A 26257-nucleotide genomic window follows, 5' to 3' on the forward strand; every position below is an offset into this window, starting at 1 on the left:
ATACACTTTTTATGACAAATTGTTCACGGAAGGCACTTGACATTCCTAACCCCCAATATCCACCCCTCCTGCAATGAGCAAGCAGACACCAGCGAGGCTTCCCCTGCGACACCCTCCCTTGGAAGGTGCCGCCGAGTCCTGCCGGCCCGGGTCCGGGGCTCCGGCCCGCGGGTCCGGGGCTGCTGGGCCGTTTATTGAACCGGCGGAGCCATCGAGCGCTCTAACGCGTCTGCGATGCGCCGGAGTGAAAGATGCTCCATGAAATGAAGTTTGTTAGTAGCTTATAGCTCCCGGGCCTTAAACAAAGCCAAGTTATAACCACGGAGACCTCAGAGGGAGAATCGGAAGCCACACACCCCAGCGCTGCCTGCGGGCGGGGGCCGGGCGGGGAGCTCCCCCAGGCCGGTGAGCGCCCGCCGCCCTCCCCGCCGGGTCCGGGGTCCGGGGCTGGTTCGGCGGCTCCGGGTCTCTCCTCGCCCACAGGCAGCCTCGCTCCGGCCCAACCTCCCCGCAGCTTTAGGATCCCTTCGCCGGTGCCTCAGTTTCTTCCCGTTTCCAACGGGACTTTTCTTTAAACAGAATGAAGCTGGTCCCCCCGCGGCCCTCACGTCTGGGGACCGTCTCCCCTCAGCCTGCTTCCCGGCCGGGACCCGCCAGCCCAGCCCGGCCTCACGCCCCGGCCCCTTCCCCGCCGGCCCGTCCGCACCCCCGTCCTCACCGCCGGCCCGTCCTCACCCCGCCGGCCCGGTCCTCACCGCCGGCCCGTCCGCACCCCCGTCCTCACCCCGCCGGCCCGGTCCTCACCGCCGGCCCGTCCGCACCCCGCCGGCCCCTCGCCCGCCGCTCACCCGCGGACTCCCCGGTGTTGATCCAGTCGGGGTTGGCGATGCTGGCGATGGCGAAGATGTCGGCGGCGAGGAAGAGACATCCTGAGATGATGGTCAGTTTATCCATCTCCCCGCCCCGCTCCCCCCTCCCCCCGAGCCCCGGGCAGGCCGGGCCTCACGCCTCGCGCCCCATGGGCCGCCGCCGGGGCCCGGAGTCCCGCGCCGCTGCCCACCGCGCGCCCGGGACCAGCAGCCGCGGCGCGGCCCGCACAGCCGGATCCGCCGCCCGCCCCGGAAGTGCTCGGCGCGCCCGCCCCTCACCCGGAAGCGAAGCCGCGACGCGGACCCCCGCGTCCTCCGGCCTCGGCGCCCGGGCCGCCGCGCTCCCCCGACCTCTGCCGCGCGGCGCCGGCCCTGCGCGGCTCTGGCCGCCTCGGAGGCCACGCCTTCTTGCCAGTAATAATAATAATAACAACAACAAAACAACAATAATTATTATTATGATGATAATGATAATAATGATATCGCTCTCGTCGGAAATGACCTCTGGTCACAAGATGCCCTCAGCCTGAGACGCGGGCCGCGGGCGCTGGTCGGCCGGCTGGGGCCGCACAGCCCGGTCCCCGTGGGTCAGCCCTCCGCGCCGCCTGAACGGAACCCCCGCCCCGCCGCCGGGCCGGGCGCCCCCGGGACGCCGCCGCTCCTCCGAAGCGGACGTCCCGCTGAGAGACAGCGACGCGCTGGACCTGGTCTTCAGAGGTCGTTTCAGGTGTTGATCTGTGAGCCGGTTGGGGTCGGTCAGATGGGGGGACCGGGGGTGACGCTGAGGCCGCGGGGCCTGGGGCCTGAGCCCTGATCTGACGGAGAAGCTCGCGCGGCCCGGGGCGCGGGCGCGGGGAGCGGGCCGGGCTGGGCGCGGGGCCCGGGCCGGGCTGGGCGGCGCTGAAGTTGGGTTGTGTTCACTGTGCAGCTGGAGGATCTCAGCCAGTGAGGTCCTATTCAGTCTGTACGGAGTGTAGCCGGGAGGGAAGGAGGGAGGGGCAGCATGGAAGCAGATAGATCAGGTAGCAGACCAAGCAGGCAAGGAGAGAGATGTTGCTTTGAAGCACCAAGCTTGGTAAAAAACTGTCGTTTAATATTTTAACCCTGCTGTTTGGCTTCTGTACTCATTTCCTTGCTAAAACAATAGAAAAGTTATTTTGAATTTCTGAACTTATGTATGCTATCCCAATCGATTGACTACTCCATTGATGGTGGTTTGGATATCCACTGATTGTGATCTCACTGGTTATTGAAGCACATTCTCTGGGAACCAGGACAGCTCCACCACCCTAAGTTGCTTCAGTGGCTACAGATAATGCATTCAGTTGATGAGTGGCCCGGGAATCTGGACAGCACAGCTGTTCTAAACTAGGGGCCCGGTGCATGAAATTCATGCATGGGTCTGGTCCCTAGGGCTGGCTAGAGATGGAAGTGTGAGCGTTTGGCGTGGAAGGGCAGGTCCCAGCTGATGTTTGGGCTCTGGGCGGCACCTGGGCCCGCTGGCTCCTGTGTGCTCCCCTCTGCCCGAGTCCTAGGGCCCTCCACCCGCACTGCTGGGTACAGTCTTTGGGGCGATTGAGTCTTGCTCACACCTGCCTTGGCCTGGTGTCACCCACTCACCTGCCACAGTCCCACTCTCATCTAGGCGGATTGGGGCCGGCAATGCCTCCACTGTTCCCAGCACCACCATGTTCCACGCTGCCTCCTGGTGGTCAGTGCACATCATAGCGGATGGTCGAACTCCCAGTTGAATGACCGCCTGAGGGGACAATTTATATATTAGGCTTTTATTATATAGCATTGCCTCATGGTGGTCCCAGATAATGTGTTTCTGTTGATTCAGTGATCCGTAGACCCAAAAATTGTAGATAACTAACTTGCTCAATTTTGCTTCTGTGACTGCTTTGTGCAAACCAGGTTCCTCAGTCCAGAACCCAAAGATGTAATCGATACCTTTGTGATATTCTGCATATAAGCTGGATGTGGCAAGCTTTTCAGCGCTGCGAGATCTGGAGTTTTTGCCCCTCGTATGCCACCATAATGACTCCATAATTCGACTTTTTGGGGTTACAGTGCAACAGCTTTGGCTGGGGTGAGAGTAGTGAAGATGGAGAAAAACGGACAATTTGGATGTTTCATAGGCAGAGGGAGTGAGTAAGATAATGAGGTTTAAAGAGAGGACTCAGGAGTGACTCCTAAGTGTTTGGAGTAACCAGGTGTTTGGTGAACTACTTGGGGCCTTTGGAGAAGCTTAGAGGTAGATCCTCCCTCCCCCCACCTGGTGGGCAGAGTATGATTTCGGCTTCTCACTTAGGTTGGATTGGTAACCAGAAAAAGAGAGAGAGAAGAGAGAACACATTTGTTAGCGATCGTTGTCTATCCTATCGTTCTGCAGTCTAGTGGAGATTTCCTTTTTTGTTTCTGTGAGGTTTCCTTTTCTTTCGTGGCTCACGGATCAAATCACCATTAACCTGACTTTGGGTCCAGCTCTTTCTTCCCAGTTACGACATGCAGCACCCAGATGAGACACTTTCTTCCCAAATGCCGCCTTGCTCTTATCTAGAAAGTCCTAGAAGAGTGACATCTGTTTCTGTGCCCACATGTCCACAAAACTCAGCACATTACGAATTCCACCAGATCAAACAGCCTTACCGAAGTGCACAGCGTCCCCAGTGTTGCCTCGTAGGCTGGGAAAGCAGCTGTTTGATGGCTAGCCTGGAGACATTCCTGCTCAGTCCTGGCCCGTGTGCTCAGTCAGTTGAGCATGGTCCCATGTACCAAGAGGACACCAGTAGGATTCCCCATCAGGGCATAGGTCCGGTTGTGGGCCAGGTACCCAGTGGGGGGCGTGCTGGAGGAAGCCCATTGATGTTCCCATATGTTCTCTCATCAATGTTTCTATCTCTTTCCCTTCTTACCTCTAAAATCAATAAAGAACATTTAAAATAATTTAAAAATAGACATTCTTGTTCAAACATTGGTTTCTTAAGGGGAATGATTTTTTTTTTTAAGTGTACCACTTTCCCACTGGCACAAGCTAACTTCTCTATTACAGGAATTCAGATACACATGTCACATTACTGCGGGAGGTCTTCACTTTTTTATTTTAGTTATGGAGAACTTTGATGAAATCGTTGTTGGCCTATTTTCTGGTGTTTCTATTGCCCAGTGATAGAAGAAACTCCAACTGTACAGTTCTGAGTTCTCAGTGTGCACTGATACTCACCACTGGAAAGCTGATGAGGATCTCGAGGTGAAATTTTGGAACAGTTTGCCTATCCCAACCCCAACTGAGTGGAATGACTCTTACATTTAGAAAATACAAGTATAGAGAAGAGGCATGTCTGGGAACTGTGTGTGCTGTGGGCCATCAGAGGGCTGAGGTTTGGTTGTGAAGGCGGCAGTTTAGTGGCTCCTTGTTTTTCCCTTCAGTGAAAGTACCCTCTAGGGCAAGCCCAGGAGGCAGGCTGCAGGCCCTTCCTACTCGCCCACCAGGTCCTGCCTTCCACACGTCAAAAGCCACTCAGTGTATGGAAGTCAAGAACTAAAGCACGAAAAGAGACAAAATGGCAGAAGACTAGATGGATGGGTTCTGAGCCTTGTTCCGAAGCAGAAAGAGAGAGCAGCTGAGGGTCACGCTGGGAGTGTCTATTAGCAAGCTAAGAGACAGGCGAACTCCAGGAGAAAGTGGGGGTCTGCTGATCAGGGTGCCCCTGACAGGGAACCACCCACGGCGGGGCTGGGTCTCCGCCTGGAGGTACCTACAGGCTTGGATGGGGAAATCTCACCATCTTTAAAGGAAGAGTGGATCTTGTCAGAGGCCTGAATACCCACAGCCACAGCGACCGCAGAGCAACTGTGAGCCCCAGAACGCTGGTCCCAGGTGGCACGAACACTTGGACTCAAAGGAGCGCTCCACCGCACGACAAAAAGGTCAGATTTCTCGGGGATAGAGAAAGAGAGAACTACATAACCAGACATCCTGAAAAGAGAGATTATGGGGAGACAAAGAAACAGCCCGCATATGAAAGAAAAGCAGGCATCACCAGAAAAGGAAGTAAACGAATTAGGGGCAAGCAACCTACCAGAGCAAGAATTCAGAGTAATGGTCATAAGATGGCTAAAAAGAATGGAAGACAAATTCGACAGTATGAATAAGAACCTAGAGGAAATGAAGACGAACCAAGAGGAAATGAAAAATGACATCGCTAATGTAAAGAACTCAGTAGAAAGCATCAAGAGCAGACTAGGAGAAGCAGAAGACCACATCAGTGAGCTAGAAGACAAGATGGAAAAAAAATACCCAATTAGAACAGCTTCTGGGGGGAAAAAAATAAAAAGCAGGAGGAGAGCCTAAGGGAACGTTGGGACAATACAAAACAAAACAATATTAGAATAATAGGGGTTCCAGAAGGAAAGGAAACTGAGGAAGGCATAGAAAAAAATGTTTGAAGAAATAATGACAGAAAACTTGCCTGAGATAGAGAAGAAAAAACCCACACAAATCCAAGATGCTCGCAGAGACCCAAGCAAAATGAATCCCAAAAGACCGACTCCAAGGCACATTATAATTAAATTGGCAAGCACCAACAACAAAGTAAGAATCTTAAAAGCAGCCAGAGAGAGACAGAAAGTTACCTACAAAGGAACCCCCATCAGACTAGCAACTGATTTCTCAACAGAAACTCATCAGGCCAGAAGGGAACATGATTAAATATACAAAGTCATGCAAAGGAAGGGTCTGAATCCAAGAATACTCTACCCATCAAGGCAATCAATCAAAATTGAAGGTGAAATCAGGAGCTTCACAGACAAAAAAAGACTAAATGAATTTATCACCACCAAACCAGCAATGCAAGAAATGCTAGACGGTCTACTGTAAAAATAAAGAAATAGGAAGCAAAGAAGGAACACAGGGGTATAGAATAAAAATGGCGTCAAATAAGTACCTATCAATAATAACTTTATTTTTTTTATTTAAAAAAATATATATATTTTATTGATTTTTTACAGAGAGGAAGAGAGAGGGATAGAGAGCTAGAAATGTCGAGAGAGAAATATTGACCAGCTGCCTCTTGCACACCCCCTACCGGGGATGTGCCCGCAACCAATGTACATGCCCCTGACCGGAATTGAACCTGGGACCTTTCAGTCTACAGACCAATGCTCTACCACTGAGCCAAACCGGTTTCGGCTCAATAATAACTTTAAATGTAAATGGATTAAATGCTCCAATCAAAAGACATAGGGTAAGAGATTGGATAAGAAAACAAGACCCATATATCTGCTGTCTACAAGAAACCCACTTCAGAAGAAAAGACGCACACAGACTAAGGGTGAAGGGGTAGAAAAAGGTTTTCCAGGCAAATGGAAATGAAAAAAAAGCTGGGGTAGCAATACTTATATCTGACAAATTAGATCTCAAAGTGAAGGACATAACAAGAGATAACAAAGGGCACTTCATAATACTAAAGGGAGGAATCCTACAAGAAGAAATAACCCTGGTAAACATATATGCACCCAAAACGGAGCACCCGAATACATTAAAAAACTGCTGGATGACGTTAAGGGAGAGATTAGTACCCTGTTTCCTCGAAAATAAGACAGTGTCTTATATTAATTTTTGCTCCCAAAGATGCACTAGGTCTTATTTTCAGGGGATGCCTTATTTTTCCATGAAGAAGAATACGGTACACATTTATTGTTAAATGAAAATAAAGGAAATTTATTACCTGTATACGGTATGGTAGTACGGTAGTTGTCAACACAAACCAGACAAACTGTGAATCTACAGTATCAAGAATTTACTCATTTATTCAATGACAATCATGTCATCATCTTCTGGAACATCATCATGACAATCCAATTCCTGAATTTCCTGTGACTTCATTTCTTTCAGAATCAGTGGACCAAATCTCTCATGTTTAGCTTAGGGGTGGGGGGGCCTTATTTTCGGGGGATGCCTTATATTTCACTCAGAATGAAACCTGTAAGTAAGTATTATTTTCGGAGGATGTCTTATTTTTGGGGAAACATGGGTAGCAATACAATCATAGTAGGAGATTTTAGTACCCCACTGTCACCTTTGGACAAATCATCTAAACAAAAAATCAAAGAAATATCAATCCTTAATGACTCACTAGACCAGATGGAATTAATCGACATCTTCAGAACATTTCACCCCAAAGCCACAGAATATACATTTTTCTCAAGTGCACATGGGTCATTTTCAAAGATTGACCACATGTTGGGACATAGGAAAAGTCTCTTCAAATTTAAGATGATAGATATCATATCAAGCATCTTCTCAGATCATAGTGGCATAAAACTAGAAATTAACTACAATAAAAATAATCCAAAGAAATCAAACACATGGAGACAAAACAGCATGCTATTAAATAAGGACTGTGTTACCAGAAAAATCAAGGAAGAAATTTAAAACATTCTGGCAACAAATGACAATGAAAACACAACAATCCAAAATCTATGGGACACAGCAAAAGCAGTTTTGAGAGGGAAGTTCATATCTCTACAAGCCTATTGCAAAAAACAAGAAAAAATGGTAACAACTCATCTAACTCTACAACTCAAAGAGTTAGAAAAAGAGCAACAAGAAAAGCCCAGTGTAAGAAGAAGGAAGGAAATAATAAAAATCAGAGCGGAGATAAATGACATAGAGACCAAAGAAACAATACATAGATCAACACAACCAAGAGCTGGTTCTTTGAAAGGATAAACAAGATAGATGAACCTCTAGCCAGGCTAACCAAGAAACAAAGAGAGAGGACTCAAATAAAATCAGAAACGAAAGGTGAAATAACAGCAGACCCCACCGAAATACAAAGGATTGTTACAAAATACTATGAAGAACTCTATTCCAACAAACTGGACAACCTGGAGGAAATGGATATATTCCTTGAAAAATACAACCTTCCAAAACTCAATCAGGAAGAATCCAAAATATCAATAGACCAGTGACTTGGGAAGAAATTGAAGCAGTCATCAAAAAGCTTCCAGCAAACAAATGCCCAGGACCAGATGACTTCACAGGAGAGTTTTTGCAAACATTCAAGGGAGAACTAAAGCCTATCCTCCTCAAAGAGAGGGCTGGGTGCTGCCTGGCGTTCCCTAGCAGGAAGGAAATAAAACCCCCAGCCTGGCTGAACCCCCGAACCGGCAGCGCTGAGCCCCAGTTATGGGCCAGACCCTGGGGACCCAGGCTCCGGCAGGGGGAGACGGGGCTGTGAGGCGGAATCCCAGGGGAGCAGCGAAAAGCAGGGCCCCCGGAGTCACGCGCACATTGCGCGCAGAGGACAGAATGTTGACTCTGATGCTGGATTACCCTAGCCGGAAGAAACAAAGCCTCCGGTGGCACTGAGCCTCAGTCCGGACTGCTCTGAACCCCAGTTCTAGGCCAATCCCTGGGGACCCAAGCTCAAGCAGAGAGAGACGGGGCTGTGAGGTGGAGTCCTGGGAGAGCGGCGAAAGGCCGAGCCTCCGGAGTCATGCACATTGCTTGCAAGGGAAAGAATGTTGACTCTGATGCGGGATTGCCCTGGAGGGAAGGAAACAGGAGCCCCGGCTGTGTTGGGCCCCAGTTTCGACTGCTCTGAACCCGTCCTAGGCCAGACCCTGGGGACCCAGGCTCAGGCAGGGGGAGACGGGGCTGTGAGGCGGAATCCCAGGGGAGCAGCGAAAAGCGGAGCCCCCAGAGTCGCGCACACTGCGCGCAGATGACAATCTGTTGACTCTGATCCTAGACTCCCCTAGCAGGAAGGAGAAAAAAGCTCCAGACTGGAGGAACGCGACAAGGAGCAGGAGCCCCTGCCGGACACCGGCCAGCCGGGCACCAGCAAGGTGCTGGGCGACGGGGCCCCCGGAGGGGGGGTGCCCCTGAGCCTTCGGCCGCTGAGCGCGGGCAATGGAGCCAAGGCCGGGGGCTGCTTCCTGGGCGGTGCCAACCCCAGCAACAGGCTGAAGCAACGCAGGAGCCCGCGGAGAACAAAGGGGTGCCACAGGCCAACCTGCTGAGCTCCCAGGACAAGGAGGAAGAAACCAAAGAAGTTCTCAATGTGAAGAAATCGAGTGAGAGCAAAAGATAGTAAAATTACTTAAGAAAGAATACAAAGAAGATCTTGAAAAATCAAAGACTAAGTCAGAACTCAACTCACCAGCCAACATTGCAACATAAATGCGTTTTTTTAAAAAAAGAAAAGAACAGAATGTTGGAACAGCGGCGGCCAGGCCTAGAGTGGCCAGGCACAAGGCAGTGGCAGCCAGGCCCGGAGCAGCAACGGCCAGGCCCCAGAGCAGCAGCAGCCAGAACCAGAGCATCAACAGCCAGCACTGGAGCAGCCAGACCTGGGGCAGTGGCAGCCAGGCCTGAGGCGGAGGCAGCCAAGCCCAGGGTGGCCAGTCCAGGAACACCCAGACCCGGAGTGGCCGGGCCCGGAGCAGCCGGGCCCAGAGCAGCCGGGTCGGGTGCGGTCAGGCCCGGAGCAGTAGCTGCCAGGCTGAGAGCGGCCAGGCCTGGAGCAGCCAGGTCTGGTGCGGCCAGGCACAGAGCAGCAGCTGCCAGGCTGGGAGCGACCAGGCCCAGAGCAGCGGCTGCCAGGCTGGGAGCTGCCAGGCCTGGAGTAGCCGGGTCGGGTGCAGCCTGGCCAAGAGCAGCAGCTGCCAGGCTGGGAGCGGCCAAGCCCGGAGCAGCGGCTGCCAGGCTGGGAGCGGCCAGGCCTGGAGCAGCCGGGTCGGGTGCGGCCAGGCCCGGAGCAGCAGCTGCCAGGCTGGGAGCAGCCAGGCCTGGAGCGATCGGGCCCGGAGCATCCGGGCCCAGAGCAGCCGGGTTAGGTGCGGCCAGGCCCGGAGCAGCAGCAGCCAAGTCCAGAGCAACTAGGTCGGGAGTGGCAGTGACCAGACCCGGAGCAGCTGGTTGTGGAACGAACCAGAGCAACAGAGGCCAGGCCCGGAGCAGCCAGGCTCGGAACAGCTCGCTCCTCGCCTGCCCCTGCCCTACAGCTGCCTGTCAGACATGGCTGGAAACTTTTGTGGGAACTTGAGGGTCTGCTGAGTCAAGTGATGAAGGCTTAGATCTGGATGTGTTGAGTTAGTATAACGCTGGGGTGTTGATCTGTGAGTGCCTTGGGTGGGGCCTGGATGAGGCTGGTTGACCTATTTGGAAATGTCTTTTGTGTGAAGTGGATCATTGGGCATGTGGAGGTATTATTGATATGAGAAAATGCTAAGTAACTGATTTACTATCTGAAAAGGGATTTACTATCGGGGAAAGGGAGGGAGGAAGAGACTGAACATAAACTGTGCACTGATGGATGAGGACAATGGGGGATGGGGAGGGGGCGGAGGGTGGGGTGGGAACCTGGTGGAGGGGGGAAGAAATGAGGAACCTTTGTAATAATATGAACAATACAGATTGATTTAAAAAAAATAAAATAAAATAAAATAGAACCTATCCTCCTCAGACTATTCCAAAAAGTTCAAAAGGAAGGAACACTTCCAAATACCTTCTATGAAGCATCACCCTAATACCAAAACCAGAGTAAGACAACTCAATGAAAGAGAATTACAGGCCAATATCCCTCATGAACATAGTTGTCAAAATCCTCAACAAAATTCTAGGAAACCGGCTCCAGCAGCACATCAGAAAGATCATACACCATGACCAAGTAGGATTTATTCTGGGAATGCAAGGATGGTACAATATCTGCAAATCAATAAACATGATACATCACATAAATTGAGCGATAAAAATCATATAGTCATATCAATTGATGCAGAAAAAGCATTTGATAAAATCCAACACTCTTTCCTGATTAAAAACTCTCAACAAGGTGGGAGTACAAGGATCATACCTCAACATGATAAAAGCCATATATAATAAACCCACAGCAAACACCATATTCAATGGGCAAAAACTAAAACCATTCCCTCTAATAACAGGAACAAGACAGGGATGCCCACTCTCACCATTCCTGTTTGAGCCAGTACTGGAAGTAGTAGCTATTGTAATTAGACAAGAGGAGGAAATAAAAGGCATCCAAATTGGAAAAGAAGAAGTAAAGTTATTCTTATTTGCAGATGACATGATACTGTACATAAAAAAACCAAAATACTCCATCAAAAAACTAATACACTTTGCGGAACCGGTTTTGCTCAGTGGATAGAGCCTCGGCCTGCGGACTGAAGGGTCCCAGGTTCGATTCCAGTCAAGGGCATGTACCTTGGTTGCGGGCACATCCCCATTGGGGGGTGTGCAGGAGGCAGCTGGTTGATGTTTCTCTCTCATCGATGTTTCTAACTCTCTGTCCCTCTCAATTCCTCTCTGTATAAAATCAATAAAATATATTTTTTTAAAATTCTTCTTTAAAAAAAAACAAAAAAAACTAATAGACTTAATAAATGAATTTGGCAATGTAGCAGGATACAAAATTAATGCCAAGAAATCCATGGCTTTTCTATACACCAACAGAGAAACTGCAGAAACAGAGACTAAAAAAGCAATTCCATTTACCATCGCACCAAAAAAATTAAGATACTTAGGAATAAATTTAACTAAGGAAGTAAAGGACCTATATGCGGAAAACTACACGACACTGAAAAAAGAGATAGAGGAAGATGTAAACAGATGGAAGAACATACCATGTTCATGGATTGGTAGAATCAACATCATCAAAATGTCCATATTCCCCAAAGCAATTTATAGGTTCAATGCATTCCCCATTAAAATACCAACAGCATACTTCACAGAGCTAGAAAGAACTCTCCAAAAATTCATTTGGAACAATAAAAACCCCGAATAGCCACAGCAATCCTGAGAAAGAAGAGTAAAGTAGGAGGGATCTCAATACCAGACTTCAAGCTGTATTACAAAGCCACTGTTCTCAAAACAGACTGGTACTGGTACAAAAACAGACATATAGATCAATGGAATAGAATGGAGAATCCAGATATCAACCCAAATCACTATGCTCAATTAATATTTGACAAAGGAGGCACGAATATACAATGGAGTTAAGACAGTCTCTTTAATAAATGGTGTTGGGAAAATTGGACAGATACATGCAATAGAATGAAACTAGATCACCAATTTACACCATACACAAAAATAAACTCAAAATGGATACAGGACTTAAACATAAGACGGGAAACCATAAAAATACTAGAGGCATCCACAGGTAGCAAAATCTCAGACATATTCCAAAAGAACTTCTTCACTGATACTGCCCCTAGGGCAATGGAAGCTAAAGAGAAAATAAACAAATGGGATTACATCAAAATAAAAAGCTTTTTTACAGCAAAAGAAACCATCAACAAAACAATAAGAAAGCCCACTGTGTGCAAATGTTATCACTGATGAAGGTTTAATCTCCAACATCTACAGACAGCTTATGCAACTTAATAAATGGAAGATAAATGAGCCAATTAAAAAATGGGCAATGGACCTAAAAAGAATCTTCTCAAAAGAAGACAGAAGGAAGGCCAAAAGGCACATGAAAACATGCTCAAATTCACTAATTATCCGAGAGATTCAAATCAAAACAACAATGTGGTACCATCTCACACCTGTCAGAATGGCCAACATCAGCAAATCAACAAATGACAAGTGTTGCTGAGGTTGCGGAGAAAAAGGAACCCTCGTGCACTGCTGGTGGGAATGCTGACTGGTGCAACCACTGTGGAGAACAGTGTGGAGTTTTCTCAAAAAACTGAAAATGGAACTCCCATTTGACCCAGTAATCCCACTCCTAGGAATATATCCCAAGAAGCTAGAAACACTAATCAGAAAGGATATATATATGCACCCCTATGTTCATAGCAGCACAATCTACAATAGCTAGAATCTGGAAACAGCCTAGGTGCCCGTCAGCAGATGATGGGATCAAAAAACCATGGTACATCTACACAATGGAATACTATGCTGCCATAAAAAAGAAAGAATTCTCATCATTTGCAGCAACCTGGATGGAAATGGAGAACATCACGCTGAGTGATATAAGCCAGTCAATGAAAGAGAAACACCACATGACCTCACTCATTTATGGATAGTAAAGAACATTATAAACTGATGAACCAAGATAGATATAGAGACAGTAAAGCAACAAGCAGACTGTTAAATTACAGCGGGGAGGGTAAGGAGATCTGAAGGAGATAAGAGATGAACCGAAGGACTTGTATACATGCATGTAAGTACAACCAATGGACACAAAACTCTGGGGAGGAAAGGCATGCATGGGCGGTGGGGGGGGGGGCAATGGTAAGATATGTACACAGATTAAAAAATAAAAAACAAAAGAACTAAAAAAAAAAAAAAAGTAAAGAAAATAAAATACAAGTATAAATTCTTCCTACCCAACCACATTTCCCATGCCCACCTGCCTCTGCCCCTCCAAAAAAGTTTGTGGATTTAAGATGAAAGCATAAAAAACAACCAGTACAGAGTTTAAAATTTTTAAACACTTAAATTTATTTTAAAATATATTTTTATTGATTTTAGAGAGGAAGTGAGAGGGAGAGAGAAACAATGATGAGAGAGAATCATTGATCAGCTGCCCGTACTGGGGATCAAGCCTGCAACCTGAGCGCGTACCCTGACTGGAAATTGGACCATAACTTCCTGGTTCATCAGGCCAGCTGAGCAAAAATTTAAAAAAATTTTTACCAGATAAATGGCTGCACATCCCTACAGACAATGAGAGTGGAGTAGGGGGCGGACAGGGACCAAATACTATGTTTAGTTTTCCCATTAACCCTATTTTCAGTCCCACATCTCTTGCCTCCCACATGTCTGAGATCTATGGGACAGGTCTCATGTCCCATCGATGAGACACCTTCTCTTTGTCTTAATCTAGATCTTAGTTGAGGCAAACCCTAGGGGTTCGGGAGAGGTGGTATGACAGAGGAAAAGAATCCAGAACTATATTCTAGGCTCAGCCCTGCTGCTGACTTGAACTTGGGAAAGTCATGTTGCCCCTTTGGGTCTTTCCCCATCTGACCTAGAAGAGTCAGGCCCTCTGGTTAGTGATAGAACCTCTAAGCAAAGCAGCGGGCACCTCTCCGACAGGACGAGCCCTGAGGCTCCTTACAGACAGAAAGCTTCAGAAGAACATGGAAGGCCCCAGAGGGAGCTCTGCTGGCAGCCTGAAGCCACAAACAGCCATGCTCACTGTGAAAGGCTGTGAGCACACGTGCTTTATCTGGATGGGTGGTGGGCAGAAGCTGGGTCCAGATGGGACTCTGGTGGTGCCATCACGTTGCTTTTTGAGGAGACTCTGGCCTGACAGGGTAGGGAACCCACTGCTCCCTGTGTTTAAGCTGACAGTGTAGGCCAGAGCAAGCTGATGTGCCCCCTCAGCCAGGATTCTGGGAGTAACATGACAAAGAAACCACGCCCAGGAGTTAGCAGCTTGTCCTAGGGTTCAAGCGTCTGTTAGTCGCACGGATGGCAGAGCTGAGTTGGAAGCAGGATGTGTCCATCAGTGTGCAGGGATGTAGGGAGTGCTGTCAGGACCAGCCTCGGGGGAAGGGAGCAAGCAGGGCTGAGCAGAGGAAGCAGATGCAGGGGTGCAGTCTGGGCTCCGACAGCCTCCAGGGAGCTCTGGAGCCAGGGTGCCCCTCCAGAGTTGTTTGAGTTCGGCTGAGGGAGCAAGTTTTTACCCTGCATTGGCCAGTGGCTGGTTGCTGGCTGACCTTGAAGGTGTGAACTTGGGCAAGAAGCTCTCCAGCTAGCAGCAGGGGTGAGGTGGGGGCAGCTAGCAGCAGGGGTGAGGTGGGGGCAGCTAGCAGCAGGGGTGAGGGGGGCAGCCAGCAGCCAGCAGCAGGGGTGAGGGGAGTAGCCAGCAGCAGGGGTGAGGGGGCAGCTAGCAGCAGGGGTGAAGGGCAGCTAGCAGCAGGGGTGAGGGGAGTAGCTAGCAGCAGGGTGAGGGGAGTAGCTAGCAGCAGGGGTGAGGGGAGTAGCTAGCAGCAGGGTGAGGGGAGTAGCTAGCAGCAGGGTGAGGGGAGTAGCTAGCAGCAGGGTGAGGGGAGTAGCTAGCAGCAGGGTGAGGGGAGTAGCTAGCAGCAGGGGTGAGGTGGGGACAGCTAGCAGCAGGGGTGAGGTGGGGACAGCTAGCAGCAGGGGTGAGGTGGGGACAGCTAGCAGCAGGGGTGAGGTGGGGACAGCTAGCAGCAGGGGTGAGGTGGGGACAGCTAGCAGCAGGGGTGAGGTGGGGACAGCTAGCAGCAGGGTGAGGGGGCAGCTAGCAGCAGGGTGAGGGGGGGTGGGCATCCTCCAGTCCCATGACAGTCTGCCCCGCAGTTGCAGCCGTCAGGTGGCCCAGCCCTCCCCAGGTGGAGGGGCAGCGCGGAGCCCGCGGGGTGCCCTCCGCAGGAACCGGGGATCACGCCTCCTGCCCACGGGGCTCCCGTTCCGCGCCCAGGACAGCGGAGGGAAGGCGAGCTTGGGGAAGAGCTTGTGGCCCCGGACGGAGGCCGCCCCAGGTGGCCTGGAGGAGAAGCCGCGGAGAGCCCAGAGCGGGCAGCCCAGAGCGGGCAGCCCGGAGCGGGCAGCAGGGGGAGGACGCTGGGCGCCCGCGCGTGCCGAGGGCGGAGGCGGGAGGGGAGGCGCCCGCCCGCAGCCTCCGGTGGCGGACAGAGGGCCCAGCTCTGCTCTCCGCCCTCCCGGAGTGTGTGTGAGGGTTGTTTTCCCGGGTGTGGCCTCCGGGGGCGGGCTCCGGCGGAGGATAACCCCTCCTCGGCCACCCCGCCTCTTCTCACCCGAAGGCGCGCCCAGCGGGGGTTTAGAGGCCTCTCACGGCGGTGATGCTTCTCTCTCATCCGTGTTTCTAACTCCCCCGCTCCCTTCCTCTCTGTAAAAATCAATAAAATATAGTTTAAAATAAATAAGATGCCTCTGCTCCGAGGGCAGCGCACGGCGGCTCTTCCGGAATGGGGAGGTGGGGAGGATGGGTGCGGGGGGGGATGGGTGCGGGGGGGGATGGGTGCGGGGGGGGATGGGTGCGGGGATGGGGGATGGGTGCGGGGGGGGGATGGGTGCGGGGGGGGATGGGTGCGGGGGGGGATGGGTGCGGGGGGGGATGGGTGCGGGGGGGGATGGGTGCGGGGGAGGATGGGTGCGGGGGGGGATGGGTGCGGGGGGGGATGGGTGCGGGGATGGGGGATGGGTGCGGGGGGGGGATGGGTGCGGGGGGGGATGGGTGCGGGGGGGGATGGGTGCGGGGGGGGATGGGTGCGGGGGGAGGATGGGTGCGGGGGAGGATGGGTGCGGGGGAGGATGGGTGCGGGGGGGGATGGGTGCGGGGGGGGATGGGTGCGGGGATGGGGGATGGGTGCGGGGGGGGGATGGGTGCGGGGGGGATGGGTGCGGGGGGGGATGGGTGCGGGGGGGGATGGGTGCGGGGGAGGATGGGTGCGGGGGGGGATGGGTGCGGGGGGGGATGGGTGCGGGGATGGGGGATGGGTGCGGGGGGGGGATGGGTGCGGGGGGGGGATGGGTGCGGGGGGGGATGGGTGCGGGGGGGGATGGGTGCGGGGGGAGGATGGGTGCGGGGGAGGATGGGTGCGGGGGAGGATGGGTGCGGGGGGGGATGGGTGCGGGGGGGGATGGGTGCGGGGGGGGATGGGTGCGGGGATGGGGGATGGGTGCGGGGGGGGATGGGTGCGGGGGGGGATGGGTGCGGGGGGGATGGGTGCGGGGATGGGGGATGGGTGCGGGGGGGGATGGGTGCGGGGGGGGATGGGTGCGGGGGGGGGATGGGTGCGGGGGGGGATGGGTGCGGGGATGGGGGATGGGTGCGGGGGGGATGGGTGCGGGGATGGAGGATGGGTGCGGGGGGGGGATGGGTGCGGGGGGGGATGGGTGCGGGGGAGGATGGGTGCGGGGGGGGGATGGGTGCGGGGGGAGGATGGGTGCGGGGGGGGATGGGTGCGGGGGGGGATGGGTGCGGGGGAGGATGGGTGCGGGGGGGGATGGGTGCGGGGATGGGGGATGGGTGCGGGGATGGGGGATGGGTGCGGGGGGGATGGGTGCGGGGGGAGGATGGGGGGGGATTTGTGCGGGGAGGGGGGATGGGGGGGGATGGGGAGAGGATGGGTGCGGCCGGGGGGAAGATGGGTGCGGGGGGGGCGAGGATGGGGGGGAAGGATGGGTGGGAACCCACACGAGCCTCGCCTGCTATTCCTGCACAAGCTCTGTTTTCTCCGCCAGAGCTCACCCCGTTTCCCGGGCCCTCACCCGGTTTCCGGGCCCTCACCCGGTTTCCGGGCCCTCACCCGGTTTCCGGGGGCCCTCACCCCGTTTCCGGGCCCTCACCCGGTTTCCGGGGGCCCTCCGAAGCCTGTGGTGACAGCACCGCGGCCCACTCGGCTGTCACTCCGGCTGTCAGGGTCGCGGTCACGGTCGCGGGGAGTGGGGAGCACGTGCGCACTGGGCTCCTCGCGCCTCCAGGTTCCCGGCCGTTGGGAGTCCGGGGCCCCCCTCCCGCCTCCCTCGGGGCCATGAAGAAGGGCGGCTCCAAAGACAGAAAAGGTGACGCACGGGAGAGGCCTGCCCACCCACCCCGCCTGCCGCTCAGGGGGTGGCCCCTCTGGCCTGTGGGCCGGGCCCACAGTGAGCCGGGGAGGGGCGGTGGTGTCAGGGGACAGGCTGGGAGCTGGACCTCTGCGGACCCCGTCCAAGGCTGCACCTTGGCCTTCCCTCCCTCACCAGCTCCTCTCCACTGGCACCTACGGCGTGGAGCCTTCCCGTCTGGCCTCTCTCCCTCTCTCTGCGGTCCTTCTGGCTGCAGAGCACACCCCCAGGCCCACACAGCCCCAGGCCCACACCCCCCCACTCCCCCAGGACCACACAGCCCCAGGCCCACACCCCCAGGACCACCACATCCCCAGGACCACTCCCCCAGGACCACCACATCCCCAGGCCCACACCCCCAGGCCCACACACCAGGCCCACACACCCCCAGGACCACATCCCAGGCCCACACCACCATGATCATACCTGGCTCTAGTTGGGGTGTGGGCCGTAGGCAACCAATGTGTTTCTCTTACATTGATGTTTCTCTCTCTCCCTCTTTCCCTCTCTCTCTCTCCCTCTCTCTCCTTCTCCCTCTCTCTTCCTTCCACTCTCTAAAAATCAATGGGGAAAACAATACCCTTGGGCAAGGATTAACAACAAAACAAAATAAAAAATAAAGACTGAAGCTTGGTTTTGGTTCAAAAATGAATCAGCAATATGGTCTCATTTGCTCTCTTTCACCTCTGCATAAATATTTCTGATTAGTCCTTTTGACCTCAATTCAAATGTTGCCTCCTCTGTGACCGGACCCGCCTTCCCCACAGGAGACCTTGGCCTCCTATTGGTCCCCCTGAGCGTCCTGTGCCTTCCTGCATGGCCTGTGTCACCCTGTTACTCACCCCTGTTTCCCCTCCACAGGTGGGAGATCTGTGAGGGCAGACACTTCTGATTCAGTAAGTGCTTGTTTAGTGAATGGATAATGATAGCTAACGTTAACTAAACATTCACAGTGTGCTGGTTTCTGTGCAGAAGCCTTTCATTGCCCAATTTAATTCTCATCACAGCCTCTGAGGTGGACACTCACTGTCCTCACTTTGCTGATCAGGAAACTGAGGGCAGGAGATGTTAACTGCCCTGGAGGTCCACTTAGAGCACCAGTGACGCCTGCCATGCTGTTGCTGGATGAAGGTCTAAAACACATCTCCCTCTCTTTGTCAGAAAAACAAGTCAGCCCCAAGGTGCACAACTTGAGCATAACTCAGAGGACCGCACTCCCCGTGGGCAGCCTGGGGCTAGGCCTGATCGTCATCCAGCATGGGCCCTACCTCCAGATCACCCACCTCCTCAAGAAGGGGGCTGCTGCCAGCGACGGAACGCTTCAGCCAGGTGACTGGGTCCCCGTGTCTCCAGGCCCACGCACTGCTGCCTCCCTCCCACCTGCCTTCATGGAGGCTCAGGTTGTTAGGTTTCAGCGTAAATGCTTATGATGATGATGATGACTACATTGAGAGCTTCCTATGGGCCAGCCAGTTCTATCACTTATATAATCCTCCATATTGTGCATTATTTAGTCTTCGAATTCTACAATAACCCCTAGGTAGAAACTATTACCATCCCCCTTCGATAGGTGAGGACACTGAGGCTCAGTGAGTCCCTGGTCCAGTCTCACCCCCATCTGGCAAGTGTAACACGCACAGGCACAGTGTCACTGCAGGCCCATGGGTCTCTGGGGAAAGATGGCTTCCTTGGTAGGCAGAATTGATCATGATTAACATTTATTATTAGTCTAAATGTATCTTTATTGGTCAAAGTATTACAGATGCCCCTTCTCTATTTTTTGAGATAAAAAAATCTTTATTGAGGAAAGAATTACATCTGTCCCTAGGACCCCCTACTCCTCCCGCTGCCATTGACCTCTAATCTATTCTTTCTTTCCTTCTTACTTACTCTGGGTTTTTCTTGTTTTCTTTCCAATTCTTTAAATTGCAGGGTGAGATAGTTTATTAATAATTTTTTTGTTTTGTTTTTTGATGAATTTCTCTCTCAGGACTGCTTTTGCTGTGTCCCAGAGATTTGGGGTTGTTGAGTATTCATTTTCATTTGTTTCCAGGAAGTTTTTTTTTAATTTCTTTCTGGATGTCATTGGTCGCATTCATTGTTTAAAGCATTGTTAATGCTTTTCAGCCTCCGTGTGTTTGAATGTCTTGGAGTGTATTTACCGAAGTTTATTTCTAATTTCATTCCATTGTCATTTTATTTCAACCTTCTTGAACTTGTGGAGACTTGTTTTGTGTCCTAACATGTGGCCCATCTTTGAGAATGTTCCATGTGCCCTTGAGAAGAATGTATATTCTGCATCTTTGGGGTGCAATGTTCTATAAATGTCAACTTTTAATGTCACTAATAAAAAAAAATTTCATTCATCTGGCCCAGTGTGTCATTTGGAGTCACTGTTTCATTGTTAATTTTTTTGTCTGGAAGATCTATCCAGTGAAGTCAGCAGGGTATTAAAGTCCCTACTATGACTGAATTGCTGTTGATCTCTTCCTTAAATTCCTCTAAAAGGTATTTATTTATTTATTTATTTTTAATAAATCTTTATTGTTCATATTACCGTGTTTCCCCGAAAATAAGACCTACTTACAAGTTTCATTCTGAGTGAAATATAAGGCATCCCCCGAAAATAAGGCCCCCTCCCCCCCTAGGCTAAACATGAGAGATTTGGTCCACTGATTCTGAAAGAAATGAAGTCACAAGAAAATCACCAGGAAATTCAGGAATTGGATTGTTATGATGATGTTCCATAAGATGATGACATGATTGTCATTGAATAAATGAGTAGATTCTTGATACTGTAGGATTCACAGTTTGTCTGGTTTGTGTTGACAACTACCGTACTACCATACCGTATACAGGTAATAAATTTCCTTTATTTTCATTTAACAATAAATGTGTACCATATACTTCTTCATGGAAAAATAAGACATCCCCTGAAAATAAGACCTAGTGCATCTTTGGGAGCAAAAATTAATATAAGACACTGTTTTATTTTCGGGGAAACAGGGTATTACAAATGTTCCTCATTTTTTCCACCTCCATTGCTCCCCTCCACCAGGTTCCCACCCCACCCTCTGCCCTTTTCCCACCCCCATTGTCCTCATCCATAGGTACACAGTTTATGTTCAGTCTCTTTCCACACCCCCTACTCCCCTTTCCCCTGAGAATCATCAGTTCACTCCCCTTCCATACCTTTGATTCTATTATATTCACCAGTTAATATTGTTCATCAGAGTTTTTTTAATTCTCTTGGTTTTTAGATTCAGTTGTTGTATTTGTTGTTCATAATTTTTATCTTTATTTTCTTCCTCTTCCTAAAGAACCCCCTTCAGCAATTCATATAATTCTGGTTTGGCGGTGATCAACTCCTTTAGCTTTTTTGTTGTTTTTTTTATCAGTGAAGCTCTTTATCTGGCCTTCGATTCTGAGTGATAGCTTTGCTGGATAGAGTATTTTTGGCTGTAGGTTCTTGCTATTCATTACCTTGAATATTTCTTGCCATTTCCGTCTGGCCTGCATGGTTTCTGTTGAGAAATCAGCTGACAATCCTTTATAGGTAACTATCTGCTTTTCTCTTGCTGCTTTTAGTATTCTCTCTTTGTCTTTTGCTCTTGGAATTTTAATTATGATGTGTCCTGGTGTGGTCCTCTTTGGATTCCTTTTGTTTGGGGTTCTGTGCGCTTCCTGGACTTGTAAGTCTAATTCTTCAACCAGGTGGGGGAAGTTTTCTGTCACTATTTCTTTCAGTATGTTTTCGATATCTTGCTCTCTCTCATCTTCTGGGACCCCCATAATTCTGATGTTGGTTTGCTTGAAGTTGTCCCAGAGGTTTCTTACACTATCTTAAACTTTGTGGATTCTCTTATCTTCTTGCTTCTGCAGAGGAGTGTCTTCTGGCTCTTTATGTTCCAACTCTTTGACTTGATTCTTGCGATCTTCCATTCTGTTTTTAGGACTCTGTATAATATTTTTTATTTCAGACAATGTATTCTTTATTTCTTGTTGATCCCTTATTATTTCTTGTTGATCCCTTATTATTTCTAGTTGATCCTTTTTCATATCCTCATAGATCTCATTTATTTTATTGGTCTTTTCTAGGAAATTCTTAAAAAATCTTATAACTATGGTTTTGAACTCTATATCCAGTCGCTTTTTGTCCTCCATTTCTTTTGTTTGTGATCTATTTCCTTTTCTCGGCATTTTCACAGCTTCCCTGAGTTGGTAGCTTTAAAAGCCTCTGTGCTCCGCTTGGATGGGGCAGAGTTTCAGGGTGGAGCCTACAGCCTTGGCTTCCGTCAGCTCCACCCTATGAGGCTCCTGAGTCTCAGGGTTCCTCAGTATCCTTCGGTACTTGCTGCAAGCACCTCTGAGAGAAAGGTGCCCTTGAGTTTCGCCCGTTACCAAACAGTCTAGGCTCTCCCCCAATGAGCCCGGAACTGGGGTTCAGTGCAGTCTGGAGCTTTTGTCTCCTTCCAGCTAGGGCAATCCAGCAGCAGAGTCAACAGCCTGTTCTCTGCGCGCAATGTGCGCGCCCCCGGGACTTCCTTTTGCCGCTCCCCTGAGTTTCCACCCAGGCTCCCTCTGTATGAGCCTGGGTCCCCAGGGTCTGGCCTAAAACTGGGGTTCAGGGGAGTAAAAACTGGGGCTCAGCACAGTCGGAGCTTTTGTCTCCTTCCCTCTAGGGCAGTCTAGAAGCAGAGTCAACAGTCCATCCTCTGCGTGTAATGTGCGCGCCTCCGGGACTGCCTTTCCCTGCTCCCCTGAGGTTTTGCCGTACAGCCCAGACACTCCCTCCTTATGTGTCTGGGTCCCCAGGGTCTTGCCCAGAACTGTGGTTCAGTGCAGTCGGAACTGGGGTTCAGCACAGTACAGAGCTTTTATCTCCTTCCTGCTAGGGAACGCTAGCCAGGCACTCAGCCGCCCCTCCCCTCTGGCTTCATCCTTTCTGCGCATGCAATGTGTCTCTGTACCTTAGGCTTTTACAGCTCCTCTGATTTTCCTTCTGGTTTTCTATTTCCCTCTTGTTGTAGAATTCCCAGTCAGTCGACTTTCCTATAGTTCTGGGTAATGTCCATTTTGTATTTTAGTTGTATTTTATTGAAATTGTTGTGTGAGGCTGCAGTGAGGTGTTTACCCCTGCCGCCATCTTGGTTTCTCTCAACATTTCTTTTATTTCTTTTTATTTTTTTTTAAGGTTACATTTTTAAAAATATATATATTTTATTGATTTTTAACAGAGAGGAAAGGAGAGGGATAGAGAGTTAGAAACATTGGTGAGAGAGAAACATCGACATGCCGCCTCCTGCACACCCCCTACTGGGGATGTGCCTGCAACCAAGGTACATGCCTTTGACCGGAATCGAACCTTGGACCCTTCAGTCCACAGGCTGACGCCTTATCCACTGAGCCAAACCATCTCGGCTCCAAAAGGTGTTTAAAAATATATATTTTGGTGCTCCTATATTGGGTGAATATATGTTGACTAGGGTTATATCCTTTTGTTGGATCAATCTCTATTTTTAAAAATATATATTTTATTGATTTTTTTTACAGAGAGGAAGAGAGAGGGATAGAGAGTTAGAAACATCAGTGAGAGAGAGACATTGATCAGCTGCCTCTTGCACACCCCCTATTGGGGATGTGCCCGCAACCAAGGTACATGCCCTTGACCGGAATCGAACCCAGGACCTTTCAGTCCGCAGGCCGACGCTCTATACCCTGAGCCAAACTGGATTCAGTCGATCTCTTTAGTAATTGGTAGTTTACCTTTGTTGTCTCTTGTGATGGCCTTCATTCTGAAGTCTTTTATCAGGTATGAGTATTGCTACTCCAGCTTTTTTGTTCTTTCCATTGGCATGGAAATTTTTTTCCCATCCCTTCCCTCTCATCCTGTGTGAGTCTTTGGTTCTGAGTTAGAGATAGCATATAATTGGGTCATGTTTTGTATCCATTCAGCTATCCTATGACTTTTGATTGAAGCATTTAATCCATTTATATTTAAGGTTATTATTAATGGGTACTTATTTATTGACATTTTAATTCTGTATGCCTAGGTTTCTCTCTCTTCTCATTACAGCAGTTCATTTAGCATTTATTTTCCTTTTTTAGAAAATAACAGTCTATTTTATTGATTTTTTTATAGAGAGAAAGGGGCATTGATCAGCTGCCTTCTGCACACCCCCTAACTGGGGATGTGCCGAAACCAAGGTACATGCCTTTGATCATAATTGAACCTGGCCACAGGCCAATACTCTATCCACTGAACCAAACTGGTTAGAACCATTTATCATTTCTTAAAGTGCTGGTTTGGCAATAATAAACTCTTTTAGCCTTTTTTTTTTGGTCTGGAAAGCTCTTTATTTCACCATCTAATTTGAATGATAGCATTGCTCAGTATAGTAATCTTGGTTTCAGATCCTTGCTTTTCATTGCCTTGAATATTTCATGCCATTTTCTTGTGGCCTGTGGAGTTTCTGATGAAAAATCAGGTGTCAGCCTTCCTGGAGCTCCTTTTAGGTAACAAATTGAATTTTTCTTGCTGCTTTAAGATTCTCTCGTTGTCTTTAATTTTTGGTAATATAATGATGATGTTTCTGGGTGTGGGCCTGTTTGGATTCTTCTTGCTTGGGAGCTTGTGTGACTTTTTCCTTCACCAAGTTAGGGAAGTTTTCTGATATTATTTCTTCAAACACATTCTCTATCCCTTCCTCACTTTCTTCCCCTTTGGTAACCCATATGATGTGAACATTATTTTATTTCATGTTGTCCCACAGCTCCCTTAAGCTGTCCTCTGGTTTTTAAATTTTTTTCTTTTTGGTCCTCTAATTGATAGATTGATTTTTTTTTTCTATCCTGTCTTATAATTCATTGATATAATCATCAGCTTTCCCTAATCTGCTATGTATTCCTTTCTATGTGTTCTTTATTAGTGCTATATCATTCTTCATTTCCGACTGGTCTTTTTTCATAGTTATTATATCTTTTCTCATGTTATGCAGCATTCTTGCTTGAACTGTATATCTGATAGATTATTCTGACCTGTTTAGTTGATCTTATCTCCATTTATTTTATCTCTTCTTCTAGAGAACTCTCTTGTTCTTTCATTTGGGATTTGTCTTCCCATTTTTGCTGCCTGTTTGGCTTGTGTCCGTGTTTTAAGTAGATCTGCTACAACTCCCAGAGACCCACATCTACCTGAAGTCTGATATTCAGTCTTGATTAGCCTTAAACTATCAACCACAGTTTGGGGCATAGTTTTTCCAACAGGTTGGTGAAATTGCTTCCCATGCAGGCAAAGCAATTTGGATAGTAAAGATCTGCCAGAGAACAATGTTCTCTGCAGTGTGCGGGGATGACTCAGCACAGGAAACTGGGGTGGTTGTCTTCTGAGCTCCAATCTGAGCCTCAACCCTGGATTCTGCTCACACAGCTCTCGTCCACTCTGCCCTTCCTCTTCTGGAGTCCTAGGAGAGTGACTGCACACAAAATTTTGTGCATTGGTCCTTTAAGAGAGTGCCTGTATTTCCAGCCATCTCTCCCTGGCAAATAGTAATGCTGCTGCTTTTCACAGCCAGTTGTCATGTGGGCACCTCTCTCAGTTCTGATGATCTGGGTTGGAGGGACAAGCTTGGGGTGTAGAGTTCTCAGCGGGGTCCTCCCCACAGCTAAGCTATCCCTCGGGAATTTCAGCTGCTATCTGTGGGCACCTGGCTAGCTCTTTCCCGCCTCTGCCCTTCTTTGTGGCTTCACTTTCTGTCCTTGATATCAGAGTTCTCTCCAGCTAGTATTCATTGGTTATTTAGGATGGTTTTTATGTATTTCAGTTGTAATTCTAGTTTGGTCCTGAGACAGCATCAGTGTGGCTTTCACCTACTCCACCACCATTTTGGAATTTCAGATGTCCGCCTTTTTCCCCCATTGACCCCTTCTAGATGTATGATCTCATTCTAGCCTCCTGAGGATTATGCATTAAATGACCTTGCAGCCCTGGCCAGTGTGGCTCAGTTGGTTGGGTGTCATCCTGTACAATGAAAGTTTGCTGGTTTGATTCACAGTGAGGACACATACCTAGATTGTGGGTTCAATCCCCAGTTGGGGTGCATATGGGAGGCAACCAATCAATGTTTCTCTCATAATTGTCTCTTTTTCTCTTTTCCCCTCTCTCTCCAAAATCAGTAAAGCATATCCTCAGGTGACTATTAAAAAAAAAATCTTACAGATAAGGTATCAGATATTTAGAAACTTGCCCATGTTCACATCAAGGAGCAAGGATTTGAACCTTCTCTGTTATACTCCATAGCCCAAAGGCCTTATCAGTATCCCCTGCTTCTCTTGTCTTTGGGTGAATGAGTTTTCTCTCTAATTTAAGACGTGTTTTCCGAGTGCCTGCTTTGGAGCTAGTGCTGTGCTCAGGAGTAAGTGGTGCAAATGGGATGGTAATATGGTGAGTTAGGAAAACCATTCACATTAGCTGGGTTGCCACTTTCTAGCTCTATGGCCTGGGGCAAAGTCACTTAATTTTTGAGGCCTCAGTCATGTAATCTCTAAATAAACCACCTTTCCAGAGATCGATGAGACTTGATAATTTTTACAATAGTACTATGAAAATTTCAGTGCTATAGAAATGCTGGCAATCATTTCTCTTAGGCTGATCTTACTTAGAGGGTCTCTAGACATGCTTTTGTAATTTTTCATTTTTAAAAATATATATTTTTTACGGAGAGGAAGGGAGAGGGATAGAGAGTTAGAAACACCTATGAGAGAGAAACATGGATCAGCTGCCTCCTGCACATTCCCTATTGTGTATGTG

General features: G+C 49.6%; 2 protein-coding genes across 3 annotated transcripts in view; one reads left to right on the forward strand and one right to left on the reverse strand.

Annotated features, from left to right (window-relative positions):
• MOSMO (modulator of smoothened) overlaps window positions 1–1132 on the reverse strand; it is a 57703-nt gene extending 56571 nt beyond the window's left edge. The window contains exon 1 of one of the 2 annotated variants that reach the window (XM_084882780.1): window positions 849–1132. In XM_084882780.1, coding sequence (XP_084738906.1) covers window positions 849–954 — 106 coding nt within the window. In that variant the 5' untranslated portion in view covers window positions 955–1132. The remainder of the gene's footprint in view (window positions 1–848) is intronic. The other variant, XM_084882781.1, reaches the window with a different exon arrangement.
• The window catches only part of PDZD9 (PDZ domain containing 9), a gene marked incomplete at its 5' end in the record, with an annotated part of 38747 nt that continues 13508 nt past the window's right edge, over window positions 1019–26257 (forward strand). The window contains 3 exons of the mRNA XM_084882148.1: window positions 1019–1124; window positions 1401–1586; window positions 18610–18777. Of these exons, the coding sequence (XP_084738274.1) occupies window positions 1019–1124; window positions 1401–1586; window positions 18610–18777 (460 nt within the window). The remainder of the gene's footprint in view (window positions 1125–1400; window positions 1587–18609; window positions 18778–26257) is intronic.

The sequence above is a fragment of the Pipistrellus hanaki genome, assembly GCF_964339955.1.
Source record: "Pipistrellus hanaki genome assembly, chromosome: 4".
In the NCBI taxonomy this organism is placed as follows: domain Eukaryota; kingdom Metazoa; phylum Chordata; class Mammalia; order Chiroptera; family Vespertilionidae; genus Pipistrellus; species Pipistrellus hanaki.